Below are 22,540 nucleotides of genomic sequence, written 5' to 3' on the forward strand. Positions count from 1 at the left end.
TTTTTATTTTTTAAATATACTCTAATTCTATTGGTGAATGTAAAAATTTCATTTTTTCAAAAACTATTTTAGTTTTTTTAAAAAATCAATAATTTTATGATTTATTGATAAAATTTTAAAATTTTAATTTTAATTACTAAAATTTAAATCCTGACATTTTTAATTATCAATTAAATTTTCATTTTTAGTCCGTTGGACTTTGACATTTATAAACGGTTAAACCAGTCCAATTTCTTAAACAAGGCAATCAAACCCATGGCCATAGCCGTATATTTCCATTTTTTTCCATTCCAATTTTATGGGTTATCTGACGTGGACTAATCTTACTGGCTGAAAACATCCACCGTACGAAATGCGCCCAGGATCTTTTGGTGGTTCAGTTCATTTCAGGGGATCCATAAATGATAGGATAATTCAAAAGATATACACTGCCAAAACCTCATCTCCTACTCATGACTCTCTGAGAAAAGAACCATGGCGAGAACTCTGATTTCGTTACAGCCGTTCGTTGGATCTCGGCTTCCATCATCAACAATCTCTCGCCATGGTGGCCTCTACACTTTCCCTCACCGTAGACTGGCTTCCGCTAGAGTCCGTCTCAGCTTCAACGAAATCCCTCCAATTCCCTCCCTCTACTCGTCCGTCGATTTCCAAGCACTTTTTACCAAAGCCGAGAGCCTTCTATACACTCTCGCGGATGCTGCTGTTGTGGCCGATCCGGCCACCACAGCCGCCGGGTCCACCGACGCTTTTGCGCAAAAAAATGGCGGCTGGTTCGGCTTCATTTCCGAATCAATGGAATTCGTTCTCAAGGTAAAGCTTCTCTCCTACATATGAACGCATAATTGATAAATCCATGAAGTAACTAACTAATCAACTGACTGTTTGTTGATTTATATTGGTTTCTTAGGTGTTGAAAGACGGATTATCAGTGTTACGTGTGCCCTACGCCTATGGATTTGCGATTATATTGCTTACTATTATAGTTAAGATTGCTACATTTCCTTTGACAAAGCAGCAGGTTTGTGTTTGGTTTAACTTGAATTTAGCTTTGCTGTTGACTTTTCTTTACACAATGGTTAACTGTTAGTTGACGACGGTTGTTACGTGTTTAGGTGGAATCAACACTAGCTATGCAAAATCTTCAACCAAAAATACAAGCTATCCAACAAAGATATGCGGGCAATCAGGTAATGTTGAAGTTTGAATTTGAGTATTTATTTGTTACTATTGATTTGAATGGTTCGTTTTAATTTAATTGTTCATTTTTTGGTGTTATTTAGGAAAGAATACAACTAGAAACATCTCGCTTGTATAGGCAGGCCGGGGTTAATCCTTTGGCAGGTATCCTTTTGTTTAATCACTTGGGATTCTGTTTATTTTTCATATTCAATCAAATTTAGCTTCTTTTGGAAGTTGGTTCTTTGCTTCTTTGGCATCTTAGCTTATTAAATCTGGTGATAAAGAGTTTACGAGGGTTGATGGTGGTGTGGCAGTTGACTTGAACTTGAATTTTGGTGTTAGTGACTTAGTATTGTTTTATCAAAAACAATGAATAATGTATTAATAACACAGAGGTTTGTTGTACCATCCTTTGTTTTCAGGCCTTTTGCCTCTCTTCAGTTTCTGGAGGTCTTATTAGCTGTTACTTCCACGGGATGATGCTCATCAATAACTTATATCTTCTTATCTACAGGTTGCTTCCCTACTTTAGCCACTATTCCAGTCTGGATAGGCCTGTATCAAGCTCTTTCAAATGTGGCAAATGAGGTAATAAAAAGTGGCTGGCGTAGCATAGCATTCTGAGTGATGTGATTAAACTCTTTTACGTATTAAAAACTTTCAATGCTGATTGCTGCAAACTTTTACTCAAAGGGACTGTTTACAGAAGGTTTCTTTTGGATCCCTTCTTTGGGTGGGCCAACTACAATTGCTGCTCGACAAAGTGGGTCTGGAATTTCTTGGCTTATTCCATTTGTGGTAATAAACTTACTTCTCAAACTTATGAGGTTAACTATTCTCTTTGTTGTTTTCGTAGATTTCAACATATTAGGTTACCTTGCTTATTTGTGACAATTCTCTGTTTTCTTTTTTGAAAATCTATGGAGATGTTAAAGAGACTGATTCTTGTTTTATTTATTCTAGCCTTTTTGGCATTGATATATTTCTTTGCAGCTTTGAGAGGGGAGACCACTGTTTCTGAAGATTGATAGATTAGGTTTACCTTTATAGCTTGTAGCATCTTCACCTTGGTTGCCATGGATGAAAAAAGTAATTATAATAGCTACTAAACAGTGTAAAGATATGATTTGTCCGCATTTTACATAGCTGAGGTTAAATTAAGAATAGCAAATCAGAGATTTCAGATGTAGTTTTTGCTGATCAGACACAGAGACCATTTTCTGTCTTAGGTTCATATATCTAACATGGTTATCTAACATATGAGGTGTAATGCAGGATGGCCATCCACCATTGGGTTGGCTTGACACTGCTGCATACCTTGTTTTACCTGTACTTCTTGTTGTCTCTCAATATGTTTCAATGGAGCTCATGAAACCTCCCCAGGTAATAAGAAGGGGCTTCATTACTTCCATTTCATTCCTATTTATATATTAATTTTTTAAGTGGTTTGAAGCTTTCAAATTTTCTTTTGACAGACAGATGATCCAGCCCAAAAGAACACACTTCTTGTATTCAAGTTTCTTCCACTTATGATTGGTTACTTTTCGTTATCTGTTCCTTCAGGATTATCAATTTACTGGTTGGTCTCTTTTAGCAGTGTTATTGAAACCAAAAGACTTAATATATGCACTCTTGTTCTAATTTAGTTTCTACCTTTGTTACAAATCTATACTGCATGCAAGGGTTTTTGTATGGTCATCATTCTGAAGCATGACTGGAGCACTTTCATATCTTGTGCTATCATTATTTTTCTTGATGATGTTGTATGTATCATCCAAAACCTGAATTTTCTTGTATTCGCTGTTGTTAATAATTTCTTTTCAGGTTGGGTGTATATACTTGGAATTTGCATATATTAGCATAATTTCCTTGGCTTGATTGCACTTGATTTCCTCTGGACTTAATTTGCAACAGAATTTGCATACATGAGAATAATTTTCTCTGCTTCATTGCATTTGGTTCTGTCTGGATTTAATTTTGCACACCAACCCCTATGTCTCCACATCTAATTTTTATCGTCATTTGTTTTTACAATGAGCAGCATAATATACATGAATTTGTATTCCTGTACATCTTTCCTCTTAAATGTAGTATAGACATGTTGCTTTTTCTTGTCTTCTAGATTAACTTGGTTTCTAGAAAACCATGACCTTTTTTTTCCCCCCTGCTAAGTGCTGGAAGGCCCAAACTTGCTGTTAAAAAAAAAACCTTAAAAAGGAAATTAGTTTGTCTGTATGTCCAAAACTTGTTCTATCAGTCTCTGACATCTACCTTGCCATTTTCAGGTTTACGAACAACATTCTTAGCACCGCACAACAAGTGTGGTTACGCAAATTAGGTGGTGCAAAACCTATTGTTGATGAGACTGCAAGTGGAATTATTACTGCAGGACGTGCAAAACGATCGGCTGCTCAGCCAGCACAGTCCGGGGATAGGTCAGTTCCCGGCTTCTTAAAAGTTGCACATGTTTCTGCTTTTGCTTCATATTTAGCTTGCTGAAATATAAATGGAAATTAACAGGTTCAGACAGTTAAAAGAAGAAGAGAAGAAGAAGAAGGTAAGCAAGGCTCTGCCAACAGAAGAGGTTCAGCCTCTATATCCTGCATCAGATTCTGATGTGGAATCAGATGAAGAGAAAAAGGGCAAGGTAAATTTTTAATTTTAGTTACCACAGGCTACTTAACTATTACATGGTCAAGCCTCTGAACCCGTGTTTGAAATTTCTCAAATATTTGGTTCTCATAATAATGAGAGGGGAAAATAAAATCTCTTTCTATTGAAAAAAAGAAACATGATTGTGATGGGTATGGAGCCCAATGCACAGTTGATGCTGGAAGAATATTATAACTTTCTTGAACTTGCCATATCTTTATGATCACTTTCAAGAATATACTGATTGCATGTTTAGACTGACAGCTGTTAAACAGACTTTTCTTATGGGATCATGGATTGCAAGGTTTTATTCTTCCTTGCAAGTTGAATTGTTTGAAGTCAGTAGTGACTATAGTATTACTTTTCGCTGTCATGCATGCATCTTCTAAATTTGTCATTTAAGAGAGCAATAAAGAAGCAAATAATGACATTGAAAGCTAGCCATATTTAGGCCGAGTTGAGGTTAGTCTGCCACTGCATGTTTATGGCAGCATGATCAGGACCTCTAAGTTTTGCCTTTGTGCTGTCAATAGGTGGGTTCCACTGCTGCAAAATCCAACATTGATTGAACTATGTAGTAAAATCAAATTGTTTTTTTTTGTGCATATCATGTATGCAAGCATGGGTATGCTATTAACATGGGGAGGATTAATTTGTATCAGAGGGGGGGGGGGGGACATTTACTGCAAACACCTTTCTTGTCTTTTGTGCATAAATTAATTTGGTTGCAGATGACTGTCAGCATTGATCATTCTCTTATTTCTAAACTTAAGAGAATAAATCCAGATTGAATTGCATATTTCAATTGTAACAATCTATACAGGTATTGGGAGCTTTGTTTTATGTCAAGAAACAAAATTTTTTAGGCTTTTAGATAAGGCTGGTGTTTTGATGTGTACGTGTGATGTTGATTTCTAATATTTCACCATTTGACATTGTGCCAACTACAGCTATTGGATTAATGCAAATCTGAAATTTAATGCCATCTCACTTAAAAATGTAATTACTAATTTGAAGTTTCCAACAGGGTGATGAGGCTCTCGAAGAAGCATATGCTTCCAGTGCAAGCAAACCGGTACCTAATATTTCTCAGCCAAGACGAAGCAAGAGATCTAAGCGGAAGCGTGCTGTATAAGAGGATTGTATACTGAATTGTTGTATTTACAGTGAGTCCTGTATATCTAAACGAATTGCATTGCTTTTAATATAGTGGCTCATTCATTTTTTGTGCTGGCTCATTCATTTTAAGATTTATTGCAAAATCATGAAAACTGTCTGATTAAAAAATCCACATCCACGCTTCAAAAGGTGCATATAATTTAAAATTTCAGTCATTACTCAGGTTAAGAAAATTTGATTCAACTATGTAACCACTAACGTGACATTCTTCTCTGATCAAATTCTAGGAATCTTGCAGTGCTTCTTTCTACAAACATGGGACGGTCTAACATAGCATTTGGGGTTTTATCTTAGCTGCAATAAGCATTGTTTTGCAGAACATTGTAACATGGAGATAGGATGCCTTCTGACTGAAGAAAACCAAACTTACCATCTGACAGCAAACTGCCCTTTACCAGGTGTAAGCCTGATCTAATTCATCTAAAACTTTAGTGGAAAATACGAGCATACAATAGTACACCAATACTTGCTTTCTGACATGAATCTTAAAAATAACATTCATTTGTGTACAAGAACAAAAGCCTGCATGAACACATCTGGCCTCCAACACAAATCATGTTTCCTAATTCTATCTCCTATGTTGTCTGTTGTATCCACTGACTTATTGCCTGGATGATCGGCGGTGATGTCCTGCTGGATTGGGTCCAGATGGGGATTTATGAATCTTCTTCATTTCAACCTGCTTTTCATCATTTTATAGATGCAAGTCAATAAATTATTTATACTAGCTAAGAAAAACACAGTACTTTTAAAACCGAAAGGGACTACTCAGTGCTTACCCAGGTAGGTAATGCATTCCTAGGTCTGAAATCGGAGTGAACTGTTGGAAGTAATAGGAAAAAAATGCATTAGAACCTACAAGAATATGCAAAGCCTGCTTCACATAGTTGTATGCAATGCATCTATTCGCAATGAAGAGAGTGAAGATTGCCTGATTCAATAGCTTGAATATTGATTTGGGAGCCCTGCAGCTGAGAAACTGCAAGCAGGAGTCATGCTAGTAGAAGATAGATTAGAACTTGCCCTCTCATCTTATGCAGGTGGTGGCATGTGCTGCATGCTTTGGTGTCTTGGAGCTGGGTGGAGGCCTGGAAGGGCTCTTACAAGCATGAAGGTGCATTTTTATGTGATACATTTGCTGCAATCATAGCCAAACTAGAAAATAGATGTAGGAATGTTTGTAAAAGGTGCTTGGCGATCCTATGCCATTATATACCGAGGGTTGACTTCTTCAATGTTATCATTTCTCAGTTGATCATTGCATCCATGATATGTATTTACAAGTTCATGCTATTGATTTTTCTTGAGTGCTTTGAGCCTACTTGTCGGCACGGTTGTCGATCAGGACCCGCCAATGCATATGCAGCTCCTGTCCTTAGTTGCTGAATGTTGTTATTGTGCAATTTTGTTCCCTCTATTGCGCACTGAAAACTCTTGATGACTTAGCAAAGCAGGTAAGCTTAGCAGCCTGTAATCGTTGATTCATGTCACTTATTGAAAAGAACACAGCCCGGTTGGAAAAAGGAAGTGTCTTCAAATTTCTCCTACCTTTTTTTTTTTTATAAAATGCTTGTAGATTGAGTTGTTATGCAAAACTTTTATTTTTACAATAAGATTGTTTTTTAACCCAATTTCTACTTGGTTCTCAAAAGTTTATTTCCTCACGTTAATTTTAAAATTTTATTCTAAAAATATTACTTAAGAAATAATATATGATTAAAAAAAAGAGCTAAATTTTCTTTCCTCTTTTATATCGTAGAATAATTAGAAAAAAAATAATAATGTATTTGACTAAATGATAAATGACTCTGTTCAAAGGCTCGGATTTGATTTTTTTCTCCTGATAAAAGAACATTAACCACCGGGGCCCACAATCGAAGCCGAAATCGGAACGGCTTAATCAACGTTCCGAAGGAAAACACAATAATCACATCTTTTAAGCCGACTTCCGACCATGCTCTTACGTGGCGACATCTGATTCGCTCAAAACTCAAGTGAAAATAAATCTGACCGTACATAATTCTCGCTCTCCCTTGCACAATTGTGAGTCCGCAAATCGGCAAATTCCTTCTATCTAATAAATTGAAACAAAAGTGTCAGCTTTTTAATTTTAATTTTTTTCCTCTCTTCAAATCGCAGAGCTTTTTTAAGCTCTCTTTATCTCTGAGGGTCTCCCTTTCCGTCTATCTTTGTATTGTTTGTATGGCATCTCAAGCCAGCCTCCTCCTTCAAAAACAGCTCAAAGGTACTTCTTCTAATTGATTGATTTCAATTTCAATGATTCCGATTTTCGAATATAAAATTTTTGGGGGTTTTGGTTCGATTTTAAACGGGGTTTTAATTGATCGGTTTTGCAGATCTTTGTAAGAATCCGGTTGATGGGTTCTCAGCCGGATTGGTTGATGAGACCAATATCTTTGAATGGAGTGTTACAATTATTGGACCACCTGATACACTTTAGTAAGTTTTTTTTTTGGTAAAGTTTGTTTCTTTTATTGAAATTAATTGTTTCTTATGAAGTCTTTGATGTGGATTTGTTTGATGACATTGAATCAGGAACTGAGGTTATGATTGATGCTTAATACTCCCTCCGTCCCTATTCTTTTGACCCTCTTTGATTCTTAAGCAAAGAAAGCTTTGGCTTTTATGACTTCGGCTTTTGAAATTAGATTGATTTAGCTGAATTATGATTGATGCCAGGGTTGATTTTATGGTCTTTTATTGAATTCAAAAGGAATTTTGGGTTCTAAATTGGATTAGCTTGATTGAGTTATAGGTGATAGTGAGGTTTGGAATGTTTGATTTTGAGTTTTACCTAGTCATGGTGTTGCCAATCGCCATTCACTTAGTTTTATCAAATTGGTTGCAAAACAGTCGTAAGAAAACAAATTGTTTGTTTTCAACATTTATAGGCAATAATGGATAGGGGTTGCTGACTGCTTCTGTCATTGTAAATAATATGTCATCAAGTTTCATTATTTGGACTGGGTTTTTCTAGAATTGATTCAATCGAGCATGATAAATGGAAGCTTCTTAGCTTCTATTTGGAGGTTTGTTCGTTCTGACGAGCACAAATTGTTGTTCTTGTGCTTTTGGAATTTGTTTAAGTGGCACCAGCTTGTCAACAATAGTGCTTGTTTGCTGCTAGGATAAGTTTCTTTGCATTGTAGCTGATTTTTTTGTTATATGTATTAACTTCTTGTTGCTTATTCTCCATTTTACTGTTCTTGTTCTTGAGTAATCTGTAATCTTGACATTGAATTGGGTCCTATAGGAATTGTTTTAGTGGTTGTGGCTGTGGGAATAATTGTTTCTTAATCTCTCATTCGTGGGATATATCTTGTTAATTTTCTTTACATTAATATTCTAATTTCAGTGAAGGGGGATTTTTCAATGCCATCATGAGCTTTCCACCTAATTATCCAAACAGCCCTCCAACAGTGAAATTTACGTCAGAGATTTGGCATCCTAATGGTTATACCTTTGTTTGTTCAGATTCTTACATGCCTTTTTGTAATGCTAGAATTAATTTCATCTCTGTGTATTGCAGTTTATCCTGATGGGCGTGTTTGCATATCAATTCTTCATCCTCCGGGTGATGATCCAAACGGCTATGAGCTTGCAAGTGAGCGTTGGATGCCAGTCCATACAGTATGTTTATGTAGTGTCAATTATTTTTGAATTGTCATTTTCTTTGTGCCTGTTCAATTGCTTATAACATTCATAGTGCCTTAGATTTCAAATTTTCTCACATTTAACCACTTGATTGCAAGCAAATAATTTTCTTTTATTAGAGATAAAAAGGAAGATAGGGAAGAACTATGATATTGTGATATTCCCTGGAAATCATAAGAGATACATGTAATTAGAAACCAAAATTTTATATGAATATGTGTGCTACTAGTGAATGATTTATTCATACTGAATTGAAGATTGAAGGGGGTTTTTTCACCAGTTAGTTGGATGGAATTCACCAATGTGATTAGAATATTTGATGACCATAAGTTACCTCTTAATCTTGAGGGGTAAACTAAATGAGATGGTAGAAGATTAATTGTGATTACATTGGTTTATTAGGTGATTGGAAGCTAGACAGGTAAAGCTGATTGGTGTTTTTTTTTTTTGGCCAATAAGTTGATTTGGTGTTGGATAAATGTGAATAATTCAAGAAAAACAACTTAAAGGAATGGATTATTCTTTAAAATACTGTAGGTATTAACAGTTAAGGATGAATTGAAATGAGGATGGCTTTATTTAATGGATTGATCATGTGTATGTATGGACCGCAGAAATAATAACACAAGTGGAAGGAATTAATAACAATGTGAAAGGTGAAAAAAAAAAAGGAAGGAAAGAAAACGTGGAGGTAAAATGTAAGTCGTGTAGATAGATTAAATCTGGCCTTAAACTGGATTGAAATGGAGAAAAATTCTTGTAGATGAACTTAATTGGTTTTGGATAAAGGCTTAGTTTAGTTGATGAACATTCAAAGTTTCAAGTTGTAACAGTTTAGTATCTCTTCTTACCTATTGATTTAAATTTAATATTGATCCAAAAGATTTTCTTTAATGTGATGTTAAAATATTTTGTTTTGGAAGATTTTTTGCTATCCATTTATTATGTGGAGATTTGAAGCATTTTTTTCATTAGTTTGAAATGTGCGGTCGCTCTGCTCCTCAGTACTGTTGTCCCCATGCCCCTTTTTCCTGACAATGATGGGTATTAACAAATGTAAATTCTTGCCATGTGGCAGGTTGAAAGTATTGTTTTGAGTATCATATCAATGCTTTCCAGCCCCAACGACGAATCTCCTGCAAATGTTGAAGCTGCAGTAAGTCATTTTTTATTCTTGATTCATATATTCCTTTCTCTTTGCAACTTTGCGTTATTGATTTCTGCTGTTGTATGTAATGTACCTTTTTAATGTTTGATACACTAGTATGGTGTCTACCCTTCCACTAAGGGCTCTAGTGTAACAAAACTTTCTTTAAAAAGCTTTTTGGATTGAACTCTTGTTAGCTATATGGTGATCAGTAATATTCTATCATAGTATTTCAGATGCGAGCCTTTTACTAAATTTAAAACTGTTGTTTGACATTGGTATCTTACTGTCGTCGACAGACCAAAGAATCAGAACCATTCTTTTCTATTCATGTTTCTTACTATCAACACATTTTGTTGATATTGGCAGAAGGAATGGAGAGAGAGGAGAGATGAATTCAAAAGAAAGGTCAGCCGCTGCGTCAGACGGTCACAAGAAATGTTATGATCTGTTGCTGGCGCTTCATCTCTGCATGTGCACTCCAGGAATGCCTTAATTTATTGTGTGGGGAGATGTGGTTGATACACCACAGTGTCCTTGTAGAATGCCAGCCGAAGTTCTTACACTTCACCTCTTTTTTTACTTATTTTCCTTTCTTGTGGTTGGAGTAATTAATTATATTAACTCTCAAACGTTTTTCTTTTTTCCTGTATTCAAAAGCGTTTTGGTTAGTGTTTGTTCTCAAGCGTTCCTGTTTGAGTCGGGCATTTGTCAGGTGTCTCTTCTTTGGATGGACGATTTGTCTTTTGCTAGATGCTTTAATCCATCTTGTTAGTGCGTTTTTACCATCTATTTTTGGATCAAAACACTCTTAAGAGTCTTTTATTCATTTATTCTACCCGCAAAATCTCTCTGCTAGAGAGACAGAAAGGATTAGAATTGATGGTTTAGATTATATGCTTCTAAATTTCATAAATATGTAATATTATTTTTCTTCTGTAGAGCAGGGCATTACCCTTCAGAGTAGGGGTAAAAAATTTTGAGTAGATCAAAAATCGATTTTAAATTGTAGTGATCGGTTTGAAAAAGTTTTAGATTGGAATGTAAAAAATTTAAAAAAAAATAAATTGAATTATATATTTTTATTAGTTTTATATATGTTTTAAATTTTATAAAATAAAAATAATTATTTTATATAATTTATTTAAATATATTAAAAATTATATAAAAATAATAAATAAAAAATAAAAAATTTCAATTCAAATCAATTTTAAGGGAAGATAGTTTAATATTAGAATTAAATTTAAAAATTTATAATATTATACATTATTTTAAAAAAATTGAATCAAATTTAATTCAATTTCAACCATTATCAACTTTACTTGAAAAAGGAAAAGATTATGACTTGAATATAACAAGTTTAATGACGCAATAAAAGAAACTTGTTTATGCAATATGCCATATAAAAAGTTTTATAATAAATGTCATATCTTTTAAAATTTAATTAAAATATTTTAATGAAAAATTATTTCCTAACTAACTATGTTTTAAAGCAAATTCTCATTCTTAATTTATAAAAAAAAAGAAAAGAAAAAGAAATTACTCCATAATAAAATGACAAAAAGGACATAGTCAGAGATTTTGGGCACGTGACAAGCATGGGATCTTTTTTAGCGCTACTATTTAGTACTGACGTTGTCAAAGTTAGCTGTTAAACTAATGAACCGCTCTTTTTAGGACTACCAAATCTTTCCTTTGATAACTATCGTACACGTGTCACTGCACTGTATATGTACGTTGGCCTACTAATCACGTGCTGGGCCCCGTCTTCCACTCCCCCCTTCGTCTCCATTCTCATCTTTCTTCCCTCAATCGCGATCGACGACCATAACAATAAATTAAAAAAAAAATACTAGCGACAAAAAAACACGACCGAAAAGTTTCATGTTCAAATTTGTCGGAAAAAGACCAGAGAAAGTGCCTGTCCAAATTTTCCAAGCTCCAAATCTACCAAAAAAAAAAAAAACAAAACGAAAGTTTATGTAAATTTTCAGGTAGGATTTCTTTTTTTTTTCTTTAACTATATGTAATTTCTAAGCCTTTTTTTTTTTTTTTGATAAATATCTGATTTCAAATTCTATCTGTTTGCAGGTTGATTTTTTGTTAGTATAAAATTCAGTGAGATTTGAAGAGCATGAGCTTACTCGTTTAATTTCGATCCGATTTATTGCCTTAATAATTGAGAATGTGAAAATTTCATAGGTTTCTCAATTTTGTTTACTTTTATGGAAGAGAAAAAAAGTTATAAAGGAAATTTAGTAGTTTCGAGCCCTAAAGAATTGGCTAAGAGTAGTTTCAGACACATAACTCCCATTAGGAATCGTAGAGATGTTAAGGATGTAGCAGGTCATGCATCAATCTTTTTACTCGAAGTTGCTGCATTAGAAACAGTTAGAAGGGTTTCAAAGGCTAAGTGCCCCTTTTTATGGCGCGGTATTCAGGCTCTGCAAGTTATATGCTATCCGCCCCTTAACTGTATTCAGAAATGGGCTCCTTTTAAGGGTTTGGTTAAAGGAATGCAGGTTCGTGAAAATTGCATTTTTAGTTAATTGTTAGGCTGAATTGTTTATGATAAAGGGTCGTTTTTTGTTATGTTTATTAAATTTTCCAGATGTTGTCGATGCCACTATTGGTGCTTTCAGTCGCGACAGCATTTTCTGATCAAGAAGAGTTCAATGGTGCAGCTTTGGATGGTAGAGCTTCTCCAGAGTATCCAGAATCACATTCTGAGGAACCCTCTGTGCAGTCTGCCTTGGATGTAAGGTACATCAAGCAATTAAGTGCATGAGGTTAAGCAGTTGGCATTTTATGGTTGTCTTGGTGTGTCAATTTTCAATGGAAATGAAATTTGCTCCACTGCAAGTCTGCAATCAAAGATTGGAAATGGAGCTTGACTAATCTTAATAAAAGATGTCTATTCATAATCTGATCTCAAGAGCTTTGTTTGACTTTGTAATAAACTGATGCTGCAGGGTGAGAAGTAGTTGGATTAGATTGAAAGTAAAAGTGAACTTTAAATAAGGAATCACTCTATCTGGCCTATACATAAATCATGAAAATTCCCCAACCGTAAAGAATTAGTAACTATATATTCTGCCATTGATTGGTTCTGAAGTGCTGATTCAATCCGGATCTATCCATGTCAATTCTGATGGATTTTTCTGCTCATGGGACAGTCTTTCTTATTTGCATATATTCTAATAGTTCCAAATAGAATCGATTATTTATTAGTTTGAATATGATTTGGCCTGGCGCCTCTCTTAAATATTCTAGGTTTGCATGTTTCAAGCAATTTGATAGTCGAGTTGACTAGAAAGTGACAACTTTACATGAATATATCTATTACTCTTTCTATTAGGACCTTGAGGATGTCTTCCATAATGAGCTATGTTTACTAACCACTTCAACATTTCTGTGTAAACTGCTGAATAGTAATGAAGCTTCCCAAAATCTAGAGTGCGAAAGCTGGTTGGTTCAACTCCACAAAGAGCTGGAATATCAAGGAATTAGTTTACCAGAGAGGTGATTAGATGATTGCCATTCATGAATGCATATATGGTATTTGTTTTGTCAAAAAGAAATGCACCATACCACATTTTTCCTTTTAAATGATCTTACCGAAAAAATCGGCCAATCATTCTACTATCATTCATGCATTCAATTTACAGCAGCCTATTTTGAATCGAGTTATAAACTTCATCTCAAGTTGCTTGCCTTTCTGCTTCTACTCGTTGAAGCTTTAATAAACAAAATAAGTATACTCTGTGGAGAATCTAATAATTGATGATGAACCTTAGCGTTTTTTCATCTGTCTCAAATGTCAGCCTTTCTCTCTGGAAGTTTCAACTGTAAACTTTCAAGGGTGGCATCCAACTCTGTTTTTTGGGGGGGATTTATTTGTGTTTTTGGCATATACATTTTCATTTTTGATTGCTTGGTTTTTCTCTTGCAGCAAACCATGACATAGTAGTGTTTATGCAGAATCAATGATGAAGATCTCCGTAGATTTTATACAGTTGCAAATGGTGACTTTTTAGTTTTGCTATCATCAATTAAAAAGACAATCAGATGGAGGGAGACATATAGAATTCTTTCTCAAGAAGAGCTTGAGACATGGGCAAACATGGTATTTTGGCATGGATATGATGTCATGGACCGACCTTGCCTCATAGTGCGGCTTGGGCTAGCTTGCTCCAGCTTGCCATCTCATGACAGACCTCTATTTGCTCGGGCAGTCAGTATGTCTTTAGTCCCTGTGATAGTACTGCTTAGCTTTTCATTTTGCTACTATTTGAAATTTGATGAGACTTTCTCTGTATTGCCTTCAAATCTTTAGTTCCTTTGTTTAATATGAATTGGAATGAGAGTTGATGGGGAAAGTTACTTTTAAAGAATTCTTTTCCATCCAAAATAGCCACCTAGAGTATCCAACATAGACATCAATGAAGTCTTCTGATCAGCATTATCTTTGTCCTGTACCATTTCCAGTTTCTACCAAGCTGGGTTCTTTTTCAAACCCTCAAAAGTGCTTTCTTACGTTTTGGTTTGCCAAGTGACTTCTTCATATAATATCAACACTCAACGATTGACATTTTTTATCCAAAAGGATCTATTTTCCTGAACCGGTATTTTATCTATGGAATTCAATTTATTTTCAGTGGGAAAAGTATGCCAGCATATAAAATCATTGTCTTTCTTTCTATTAATTTGTCTTTTTAGTTGCTTTTGTGTATGATGTTATGATAAAGACAAATGGTTGCTGCTGCAGTATCTCAAGTAGAGCATGGAGTTATGCATTTAGTTGGTCCAGAAAATCCTGAAGTTACAGTTTTAGTAGACTGTGAAGGATTATCTCCTTTCAGAATTCCGATGCAAATAATGAGATCCTGTTCTTCCCTCTTGCAAGACCACTACCCCAACCGTCTTGGCTGTTTGTTTGTTATACGGCTTCCTCCAGTTGTTCGTGTCATTGCTCAGACTTTTATTCAGGTTAATTGTACTTCTCTGACTAAAATATGAATGTGTTATCTCTTTGGTTTTCTTTTTTTTCCCCTTTTTTTAGCTTCAAACATGATAAGGGTTTAGTTCTCTCTTTCTGTCTCTGTTGTGTATAACCACAGAGCTGTGGCTTTTCTCAGGTTTTGAAACCAGTTACTAGGAAGAAGTTAAAAATTCGAGGAGAAATGGACCACAAGGTTCTCTTGGAGAATCTTCAGGCATTCCCATCATATCTTGGTGGAGATTGCAGGTGCACAAAATGTTTAACTATTGGTGTTCATGATGTGAAGCATCCACGCACAGACCATATCAACAAGAAACGGGCAAATGATGGTGTTACCAATAGTGAGGATATACCCTCACCCAATGTAATTTGTCAGGATGATATTGACCAGAGTGGGAGCTGTGACCAGGTATTGAGAACTGCCGTAATAGGCCTGCTCATGTTGTGGGTTCTTATAGCTTTCATTGCAGGATTATATGATCCTGAAAACCGTCTCTTTCATTCTCAATAAGATGAAAGTGGCGCCTTTTATTGCAGTCCATCAAGCTCTTTCTTGTTCAAGGCTGTGTATTTTAATATTGTTTGAGCATGTCCATTGTCCCCATTGTGTTTAAATTTTATCTTCTGAAATTTGATGCTGTATTAGCATAACTAAATTCTAGTGATAGTTGAGCTAATTATATTCAACTCTGTATTGTTGTCCATATCAAAAAATTTTGCGTAAGTTAATATCGTATTCTATCAATATCAATTCTCTCTACCATAATATGGTTACTGAATTTTATGGTATCTTTTGCTATAATATGTTGACAATAGCATGGGAACAATTTAGCGGCAACCAAGTAACAATGCTGACAAACATTAAATAGTACTAAAGAATTTGCCTGCAGGTTAAAAACTATAAAGCATTAAAGCTGGTACAGAAGCAATAGGATTAGACATGAAGGCTTTGTCTCTTTGTAATGATGCTGCTCATATATATGCAACAAAGTACTGTATACAAACAGATTTTCATGGTGATGGCCAGTGGGTTACACATCCTGTGGCTATTTTGTTCTATGCATCGTCTCTAGGAGTCTTCCCCACTAGCAGGTGTCTTCAGAATTCCATTTATTTTTGTATGAATGCCTCAGCAAGAGAATAATAGATTGTTTTAAGAGATTCATCGATGACCGGATAATTAAAAATGTGAAGAATGTTGTAGATGCCATGGTATGATACAAATTAATTGTTGAAGGCAATTTTTTTTTCTTGTAATTCAGATTTCAGAGCCTAATTTCTATCTGTTATTGGAAGCTGTTTGCATTTGAATCTTGTTTAAACAGATTTGCATTATAGAATTAAGCATATATATCATGTTGTTGGCAGCATTATATCACAACAGGATCAAAGGAACTATTAGAAATTTTACCAACTAGATTCAACACAGTTTAGACTGAATATAACATCATAGTTTGTTGATCTTCTATGGGATTTTGCAGCACTTTGGAACTTTTCTTTGCTATGGTTTAATGACTGCTGAGAAGGTTACTATGAAAAAGACCTCCAAAACTCTCTGGCCTTTTTGAAATGTCTTGGTACTATATATTTGTTTGATGGTTGAGTAGTGTGCCAACCATTCTGCTCAAATTTCTCATGCTGCTATGGCCTGTATTTAGTCATTTTATTCGGTAAGATCAGACTTTTCCAAGGCATACTTTTAGAAACATAGGTGTAAATAATAGAGTTTTTAACGAATAGGTTGTAAATATCTTTTATTTTTGTTCATTTATGTTAGTTTATTAGGCGTATCAAATGATGTTGAATAATATTTTTATGTTTGTTAATCGAACATAAGTAAAGGTTTGATTCATTTATATTTGTGAATAAATTTATTAAATTTTGTTTAAAATTCATTCGTTTATTATTGATTTATAATAATAGTAGTAAAATTACTTTTGTATTTTTTACTTTAATCTTATTTTAATGTTTGTTTATATTTGTTTATATTTAAAGTTGGTTTGTTTAAATTTATTTGATTATGATTTATTTATTATTGTGAATATGTTTATTTATATATTTTTGTAAATATGTTGTTTAATAATTATGAATAAATTTATTTAACTTAATGAAATTGAATACAAACTAAATATAAATATTTTACTATTTAAATGAATAAAAAATTATTTTATCAAACGCGAAACTAATTCAAACATCTCAAAAAATAAACGAATTAATTACAAATATATATTTATTTGTCATGTTCTATTTGTTTATTGTCCTAGCTACTGATGGCGCTAAAATGCGTAGTGGAAGAAATTTTTCAGTTTGGGTGGCTGCTGAATTGGAAACAAGCCGAGAACGCAATAAAAGCCATTATGTAAATTGAAATGCTTTCAAATCAATTTGGAACCATCCCGACCTTATCAAATTGAGCAACATTCAAAAATTTTCAAAAGTAAGAAAGAAACGGCTCAAAATTTTGCTTCATTAAAAAAAAAATGTCGTTTGCTACTGCCCTTGAAATTGAAACTTTTTTTTTTTTTGCATGCGACCCCTCGTTTTTTTGACCTTTGGGATTTCTAATAGATAGGAAGGACAAGACAAACAAGTGACGTGGGCGACAGAAGGGGTTTGATAGATTCCCATATTTAGCATCACAAATTCAGAAAATGTAGCAACACCTGCTTTTTGGAAAGGAAAATGCTACCAAACTCATTCCATTTGTTTTGGCTCTTTCTTTTTCAGCTTCACCAGCTTTTGCTTGAAGATTCATGGTAGTTAGATTACAAGCTTATTATATCTTAACATTACTATTGATTTTAATGAGTATATTAAACCAAAAGTTGTTGTACATGACGATGAATCCCATCCAATATTATAAATAATCAATTTAGATACTCATTGAAGGTGTTATTCACTCATGCCAATTTACCCTTTCAGAACCTTCATGGTAGTGATAAAGAAATATATCTGATATAGTAATTCTTGCATGGTAATGGGGGTTGGTGACTCACAAAGTAAACGATCAAGTATATAAATTTTGGTGACTGGTGCTTGGTGCGGTTGTGGGGAGCTCGAAACTGTTGAGTTGTGACAGAAAAAGGAATTGCTGTGACACTAATGGTCTTATTGTTGTAAATGATTTATGGGATTGGAGTGGCCTAGTGGGTTGGTGCGAGACAATCTAACCAATCAAGCAGTTCTAACAATTACCCACCACTTCATAGTGCTGTTGCCTGTTTGATGAAAATCGTTCGGGCCACGGTGCCTTGATAAAGACAGACCAGGCTCGACTCTACCACAATCCCTTCTCCATATGTCTTTCTGATATTATTGCCTTCTTGTTCATTTTGGCATATGTTGTTGGAAAAGTATCATCTGGAAAGAAGATAACAGTTACAGGCTTACAGGGTACTTCGATTTTGGTCCCTTGTTACCATATATAGTTTTAACTGTCAACGAAGAAGAAAACGAATCAGAGAATGACCTTTGATGTTGAAGGAGAGGACTAAAGCTAATTTGGAGAATTCTCTTGATTAGAAACGGAGAAACGAGTATTAATGTATACCACTGTTTGGTGTTAAAATTAACTTTAATAAACCATCATTGTATAGATTTTATACATTGTTAGTGAATCATATGATTTCATCTTTCTTCTTTGGAAGCTGTTTTATTTTATACTAGTTAGGAAGGGAGAAAGGGCGTCACTTATGAAAGAACCATATTATCACAATCAATGAAAGCGAGACAACAACACTACACTAAACAGGCAATGAAAAGTATAGACATCCCAGTTTCCCTGCATTTTTGCTGCAGGAAAATGACAGACGACCAAAGTCCAAAACTAATATCAATACCAGACAGGCAGGTGCTATACTTCTTGAACACAGCTTGATCCACCCACTCAGATCATCTTCCAATATCTCTATCTTATTTTGTTCAAAATAACAAGTTACAGATAAACTTCTCTGGTCTTCAGTGACATCATGCTCTACGATAAACCCTAAATACAACTGGAAAATCACTAAATTAATTTTCACTCAAAATCTGTTTCTATTGTTATGCAGTTAATTAAATTCAAAAATATCTTTCGGTTACTAAATATATCTATGAATATATATATATATATACATATATATTCATAGATATGACTATACATGTATGAAACCATTTCAGATATATGTGCCAGTCATAATTATCAATGTCATTATTTGTAATGAAATTTTTACGTGTGTAAAATACCTGTATTTATTTTTATACACGTATTTATCATATAAAAATACGAATAAATTTCCGTACAATTACAATATTATATTATGATGTTTGGGAACTAATTTTTCTAGTATAGAAGAGACAAAGGTACATAACATTCTTACATCGGATCCCACCATCCATGGTGGCAGAAAGGGGCTGCTACTTATTCCCAATAAATTAAAACCTTTAAAACTTTGATGGATATGTTCTTTTTCTTAATTTAATCAATAACTGAATTAAATTATCCTCGTTTGATTTTTATAAAAAAGGGTAATTTAGGGTGAGGGAATGGAAATAGTATATGTACGAAGAGGTGAGCACCTTTGCTTTAAGTAACTTCAGCAATGCCCCACTTGACCCTTCCTCGTCTTAAAAGGACCACAAATTTGAGAAATTCAGCGACTCGAATAAGGTCAGTGGAAATCCAGCTAGAGAAACCCAACTTTAACTTTATTATTATTATTATTATTATTATATATGTAGACATTTAATTGGTCCAAGTTCAGATTAATTGGGTCTGACTCAAATAGATAAGATCCAATTCAATTTTTATCTTATATTTTTTTTATATATTTTATTATTTATTATTATTATGTATTAATATATGTATATCTGTATTTATTTATTTTTTTATTTAAAATAGATTTATATGTATTTTATTTATATAGTTATATATTTATTATTATATTATTATTTTTTTTTTGTAATATATTTTTGGGTTTATCTTATTTTATTTTTTATTATTATTTTTAAATTATCTGTTAATTTTATCTGATTTTTTTCCCAATTATCTTATTAATATTAGTATTTATTTTTTTTATGACTGTGATTGAAAGTTAAAGAATCTCATTGTGAATGAGAATTCAATCAGAAGAGTCCAAATTTGATTCAAAGATTGAATTTCCGTCTAAGGAGGAATAGGGATTGATCAGGAACTCCTGATCAATCCCTATAAAAGGGACCTCCTGGAACAGATACAAGACACAGAACAAACAGTGAGCAAAACTATTGATTTGAGAGAAAATGAGACGTATTGGAAGCTGAGAAAATGTTTAGGAGTGTTCGGAAAGTTAGCAAAAATTTTTTGAGAATTTTTGGCAATTTTTTTTCTGGAAATTTTTGAAAAATTCCAGATTTCGGTGAATTTTCAGGCGAAGTTTGAATTTTTCGATGAAAATTTCGGCCAACATTGAAGTTTTCGGTGACCTGTCCAGTTTTCGACGAATATTTCCAGAAATCGGTGACCTTTCGGCGAACTTCCAGCGAAAAAACCCATATTCCGACGACAAAATCCGGAATCCGGTGAATCTTGAACCGGAGTTCTTCGGCCTTTTAGAGAGAAGGGAAAGGAAAAAGAAAGAAGAGAAAGAGAGGGGAGGAGCGTTCTGCCGAAAAACAGAGAGAAGTGCCTTTTATACCCTCTCAAAACGACGTCGTTTTGACCTTAAGTGACCCAGAGGATCCGCGTGTTTTGCCGTGACCCGACCCGACCTGAGCGTCAACCCGCTTCCTGACCGGCTCGTGCCTGCCCCCTCCAAGCCGAGTCGAGCCGAGCTCCAAGCCGCCCCCCTGAGCTGTTTCTCTTCCTTGAGCCGAGCCGAGCCGCTCCAGGTTTTTTTTTTTTTTTCAAAATTTCTTTATTTATTTGTTTTATTTATTTATTTTTTTATTTATTATATTAGATTTATTTAATCTTTTTTTATCTTTATCTTATTTTTATTTTTGTTTTACTTTTCTTTATTTTTTTATTTTTACTTTTATTCTGTTCTATTTTCTTTAAATAAAAAAATCAAAAAAATATTTTTGGGGAAAAGTTGAAAGTATCAATTTTCCTTAAAAATAAATTTTCAAAAAAAAAAAATATTTTTGAGAAAAAGTTGAAAGTATCAATTTTCTTTGGAAATCAAAGTTTTAAAAAAAAATATTTTTGAGAAAAAGTTGAAAGTATCAATTTTCCTTAAAAATAAATTTTCAAAAAAAGATTTTTGAGGAAAAGTTGAAAGTATCAATTTTCCTTGAAAATCAAAGTTTCAAAAAAAATATTTTTGAAGGAAAAGTTGAAAGTATCAATTTTTCCTATATAAGAATAATCATCCTTTCCTTTCTTTTTATTTTTATTTTGATTTTGATTTTTTTTTAAATAATCCGACGACGGAGCCTCTGCAAGTGAAATAATAGTTTTTCTTGCATACTCTTAAGGTGAGGGAATTTTCTCAATTTTCTGCTAAAAGTATTAGAGTCAATTGAGAAAATTTTTCAATAATTAATTACTTGATAAAATTTTAAGGCTTTTGGATAACACAAATTTAAGCTGGTATCATCTTTTAATGGGCATTGTGAGGGTGCTATAACCTTCCTCACACGTAATCGAACTCTCGAATCATGTTCTAGTTAGTAGACCTGAACCTATTTTTTTAGAGGTCCTTAAACTTAGGCGTTCCCTAAAAAGACAGATTCCTTAGGTGACTAATCGCACCTAGATAAAAAAGATTGGCGGCAACTCCCTAAAAGTCAATGTCTAGCGATAGATCTTCGGATCTAGACGTTATGACAATATAACTAATCAATAATATAATTATTTATTTCCGGTACTTCCTATAATGTTTTTATTTTCTTGGTATTTTTTATTAGGTTTCCTGAATTTTTTTTTAAATCTTTTTTTTCATGTGTTTGAGATAAGTTGGTGTTAGTGTCGAGTTTCGAATTAAGGGTCAGAATCTTAAAATCACGAAAGAGAAAAAGAGTGATTAAGAGTAAAATTAAGGGGTGTTTTTTATGTTTGCACTTGACGTTCAAATCAAAAGTCAAAATAAAAAAAATCAAAGGAAAAAAAATAAGAAAATAAAAAAAATAGATTAAATGGATAACATTTGGATGGTTTTATTTATGGATGGAAGTTGAGGGATTTGTGAGGTAGGATAGTAATCTGATCGAATTAACATAATATTTTACATGTCAGATTGATCATGTCAGATCGGTTTAAATATTACTGATAGTTCTTAATAAGATAAAAGACTAATTTATTTTCTAAACTCAAAAATACCCCAACCACTTGACAACTTTTGTTAAAGTTGTTTTGCTGTAACTAGAAATGTAAGGTTTTGAATCTAGCTAATTAATAATTAGGGTTGAACAAATGGTCAGTTGTAAAAATCATAAAAATAATTTAATTGATTTAATTTTAAGATAAAATCAAACTGATCGAAATATATCCCAAAATAAAAAAAATCAAACTGATTTAATCCATTCGGTCTCAATCAAGTTTTTTAATTTAATCGGTTTTGATATACTATTTATTATTTTATCAATTGCCTTGATGCAAAGAAAATTGATAACAATGGAGGATAATGATGATATCCCAAGTGCTACAGACATGCACAAGAAGAATAGTTTCCGAAGAGAAGAAAAGCTTTCCCTTTTTTAAGTCATCATGATCTGCATAATTGATTATTATTGATTATCCATTA

The 22,540-nt window shown here is 33.6% G+C and overlaps 3 protein-coding genes across 12 annotated transcripts; all 3 read left to right on the forward strand.

Moving 5' to 3' along the window:
* The first annotated feature begins 414 nt into the window (after window positions 1-414).
* Window positions 415-6,319, forward strand: LOC111301399 (inner membrane protein PPF-1, chloroplastic-like). Of its 4 annotated transcripts, XR_016328335.1 has the most exons (13): window positions 415-813; window positions 911-1,021; window positions 1,116-1,190; window positions 1,284-1,344; window positions 1,697-1,770; window positions 1,876-1,980; window positions 2,458-2,565; window positions 2,658-2,761; window positions 3,468-3,617; window positions 3,703-3,829; window positions 4,862-5,000; window positions 5,241-5,411; window positions 6,054-6,319. XR_016328335.1 is itself a non-coding variant. In XM_022897015.2 (12 exons), the coding sequence occupies exons 1-11, from the start codon at window positions 475-477 to the stop codon at window positions 4,967-4,969; spliced, it is 1,362 nt and encodes a 453-aa protein (XP_022752750.2). In that variant the 5' UTR covers window positions 415-474; the 3' UTR covers window positions 4,970-5,000; window positions 5,241-6,319. The 4 variants fall into 4 exon arrangements, 3 of the variants coding, with proteins under 3 accessions (XP_022752750.2, XP_022752752.2, XP_089600967.1); XM_022897015.2 differs by having other exon boundaries at window positions 5,241-6,319; XM_022897017.2 differs by having other exon boundaries at window positions 5,252-6,319.
* Window positions 6,320-7,043: 724 nt separating this feature from the next.
* On the forward strand, window positions 7,044-10,627 carry LOC111301400 (ubiquitin-conjugating enzyme E2 7). 2 transcript variants are annotated; one of them, XM_022897019.2, is made up of 6 exons: window positions 7,044-7,258; window positions 7,371-7,473; window positions 8,390-8,487; window positions 8,564-8,664; window positions 9,767-9,844; window positions 10,205-10,627. In XM_022897019.2, the coding sequence occupies exons 1-6, from the start codon at window positions 7,216-7,218 to the stop codon at window positions 10,280-10,282; spliced, it is 501 nt and encodes a 166-aa protein (XP_022752754.1). In that variant the 5' UTR covers window positions 7,044-7,215; the 3' UTR covers window positions 10,283-10,627. The 2 variants fall into 2 exon arrangements, with proteins under 2 accessions (XP_022752754.1, XP_089600968.1); XM_089744842.1 differs by having other exon boundaries at window positions 7,069-7,258; window positions 10,135-10,627.
* Window positions 10,628-11,565: 938 nt separating this feature from the next.
* On the forward strand, window positions 11,566-16,644 carry LOC111301401 (uncharacterized). Of its 6 annotated transcripts, XR_016328334.1 has the most exons (9): window positions 11,568-11,829; window positions 11,927-12,357; window positions 12,447-12,598; window positions 13,268-13,357; window positions 13,817-14,073; window positions 14,604-14,824; window positions 14,956-15,246; window positions 15,728-15,929; window positions 16,319-16,644. XR_016328334.1 is itself a non-coding variant. In XM_089744838.1 (8 exons), the coding sequence occupies exons 2-8, from the start codon at window positions 12,061-12,063 to the stop codon at window positions 16,403-16,405; spliced, it is 1,395 nt and encodes a 464-aa protein (XP_089600964.1). In that variant the 5' UTR covers window positions 11,566-11,829; window positions 11,927-12,060; the 3' UTR covers window positions 16,406-16,643. The 6 variants fall into 6 exon arrangements, 5 of the variants coding, with proteins under 5 accessions (XP_089600964.1, XP_089600965.1, XP_089600966.1 ...); XM_089744838.1 differs by lacking the exon at window positions 15,728-15,929 and having other exon boundaries at window positions 11,566-11,829; window positions 16,319-16,643; XM_089744839.1 differs by lacking the exon at window positions 16,319-16,644 and having other exon boundaries at window positions 15,728-16,210.
* The last annotated feature ends 5,896 nt before the right edge of the window (window positions 16,645-22,540 follow it).

The sequence above is a fragment of the Durio zibethinus genome, chromosome 15 (genome assembly GCF_047325235.1).
Source record: "Durio zibethinus cultivar Kanyao isolate XHJ-2024 chromosome 15, ASM4732523v1, whole genome shotgun sequence".
Lineage (NCBI taxonomy): Eukaryota > Viridiplantae > Streptophyta > Magnoliopsida > Malvales > Malvaceae > Durio > Durio zibethinus.

What these genes read in the sequence shown, in the direction of transcription:
- LOC111301399 (XM_022897015.2), top strand. Translation starts at nt 475, where the DNA reads ATGGCGAGAACTCTGATTTCGTTACAGCCGTTCGTTGGATCTCGGCTT. An exon ending in CAATGGAATTCGTTCTCAAG is followed by an intron (nt 814 to 910) that starts GTAAAGCTTCTC and finishes TTGGTTTCTTAG; the next exon opens with GTGTTGAAAGACGGATTATC. An exon ending in ATGAAGAGAAAAAGGGCAAG is followed by an intron (nt 3,830 to 4,861) that starts GTAAATTTTTAA and finishes AGTTTCCAACAG; the next exon opens with GGTGATGAGGCTCTCGAAGA.
- LOC111301400 (XM_089744842.1), top strand. Translation starts at nt 7,216, where the DNA reads ATGGCATCTCAAGCCAGCCTCCTCCTTCAAAAACAGCTCAAAG. An exon ending in GGACCACCTGATACACTTTA is followed by an intron (nt 7,474 to 8,389) that starts GTAAGTTTTTTT and finishes TTCTAATTTCAG; the next exon opens with TGAAGGGGGATTTTTCAATG. An exon ending in AGAGATTTGGCATCCTAATG is followed by an intron (nt 8,488 to 8,563) that starts GTTATACCTTTG and finishes TGTGTATTGCAG; the next exon opens with TTTATCCTGATGGGCGTGTT.
- LOC111301401 (XM_089744837.1), top strand. Translation starts at nt 12,061, where the DNA reads ATGGAAGAGAAAAAAAGTTATAAAGGAAATTTAGTAGTTTCGAGCCCT. An exon ending in GTTTGGTTAAAGGAATGCAG is followed by an intron (nt 12,358 to 12,446) that starts GTTCGTGAAAAT and finishes TAAATTTTCCAG; the next exon opens with ATGTTGTCGATGCCACTATT. An exon ending in CAGTCTGCCTTGGATGTAAG is followed by an intron (nt 12,599 to 13,267) that starts GTACATCAAGCA and finishes ACTGCTGAATAG; the next exon opens with TAATGAAGCTTCCCAAAATC.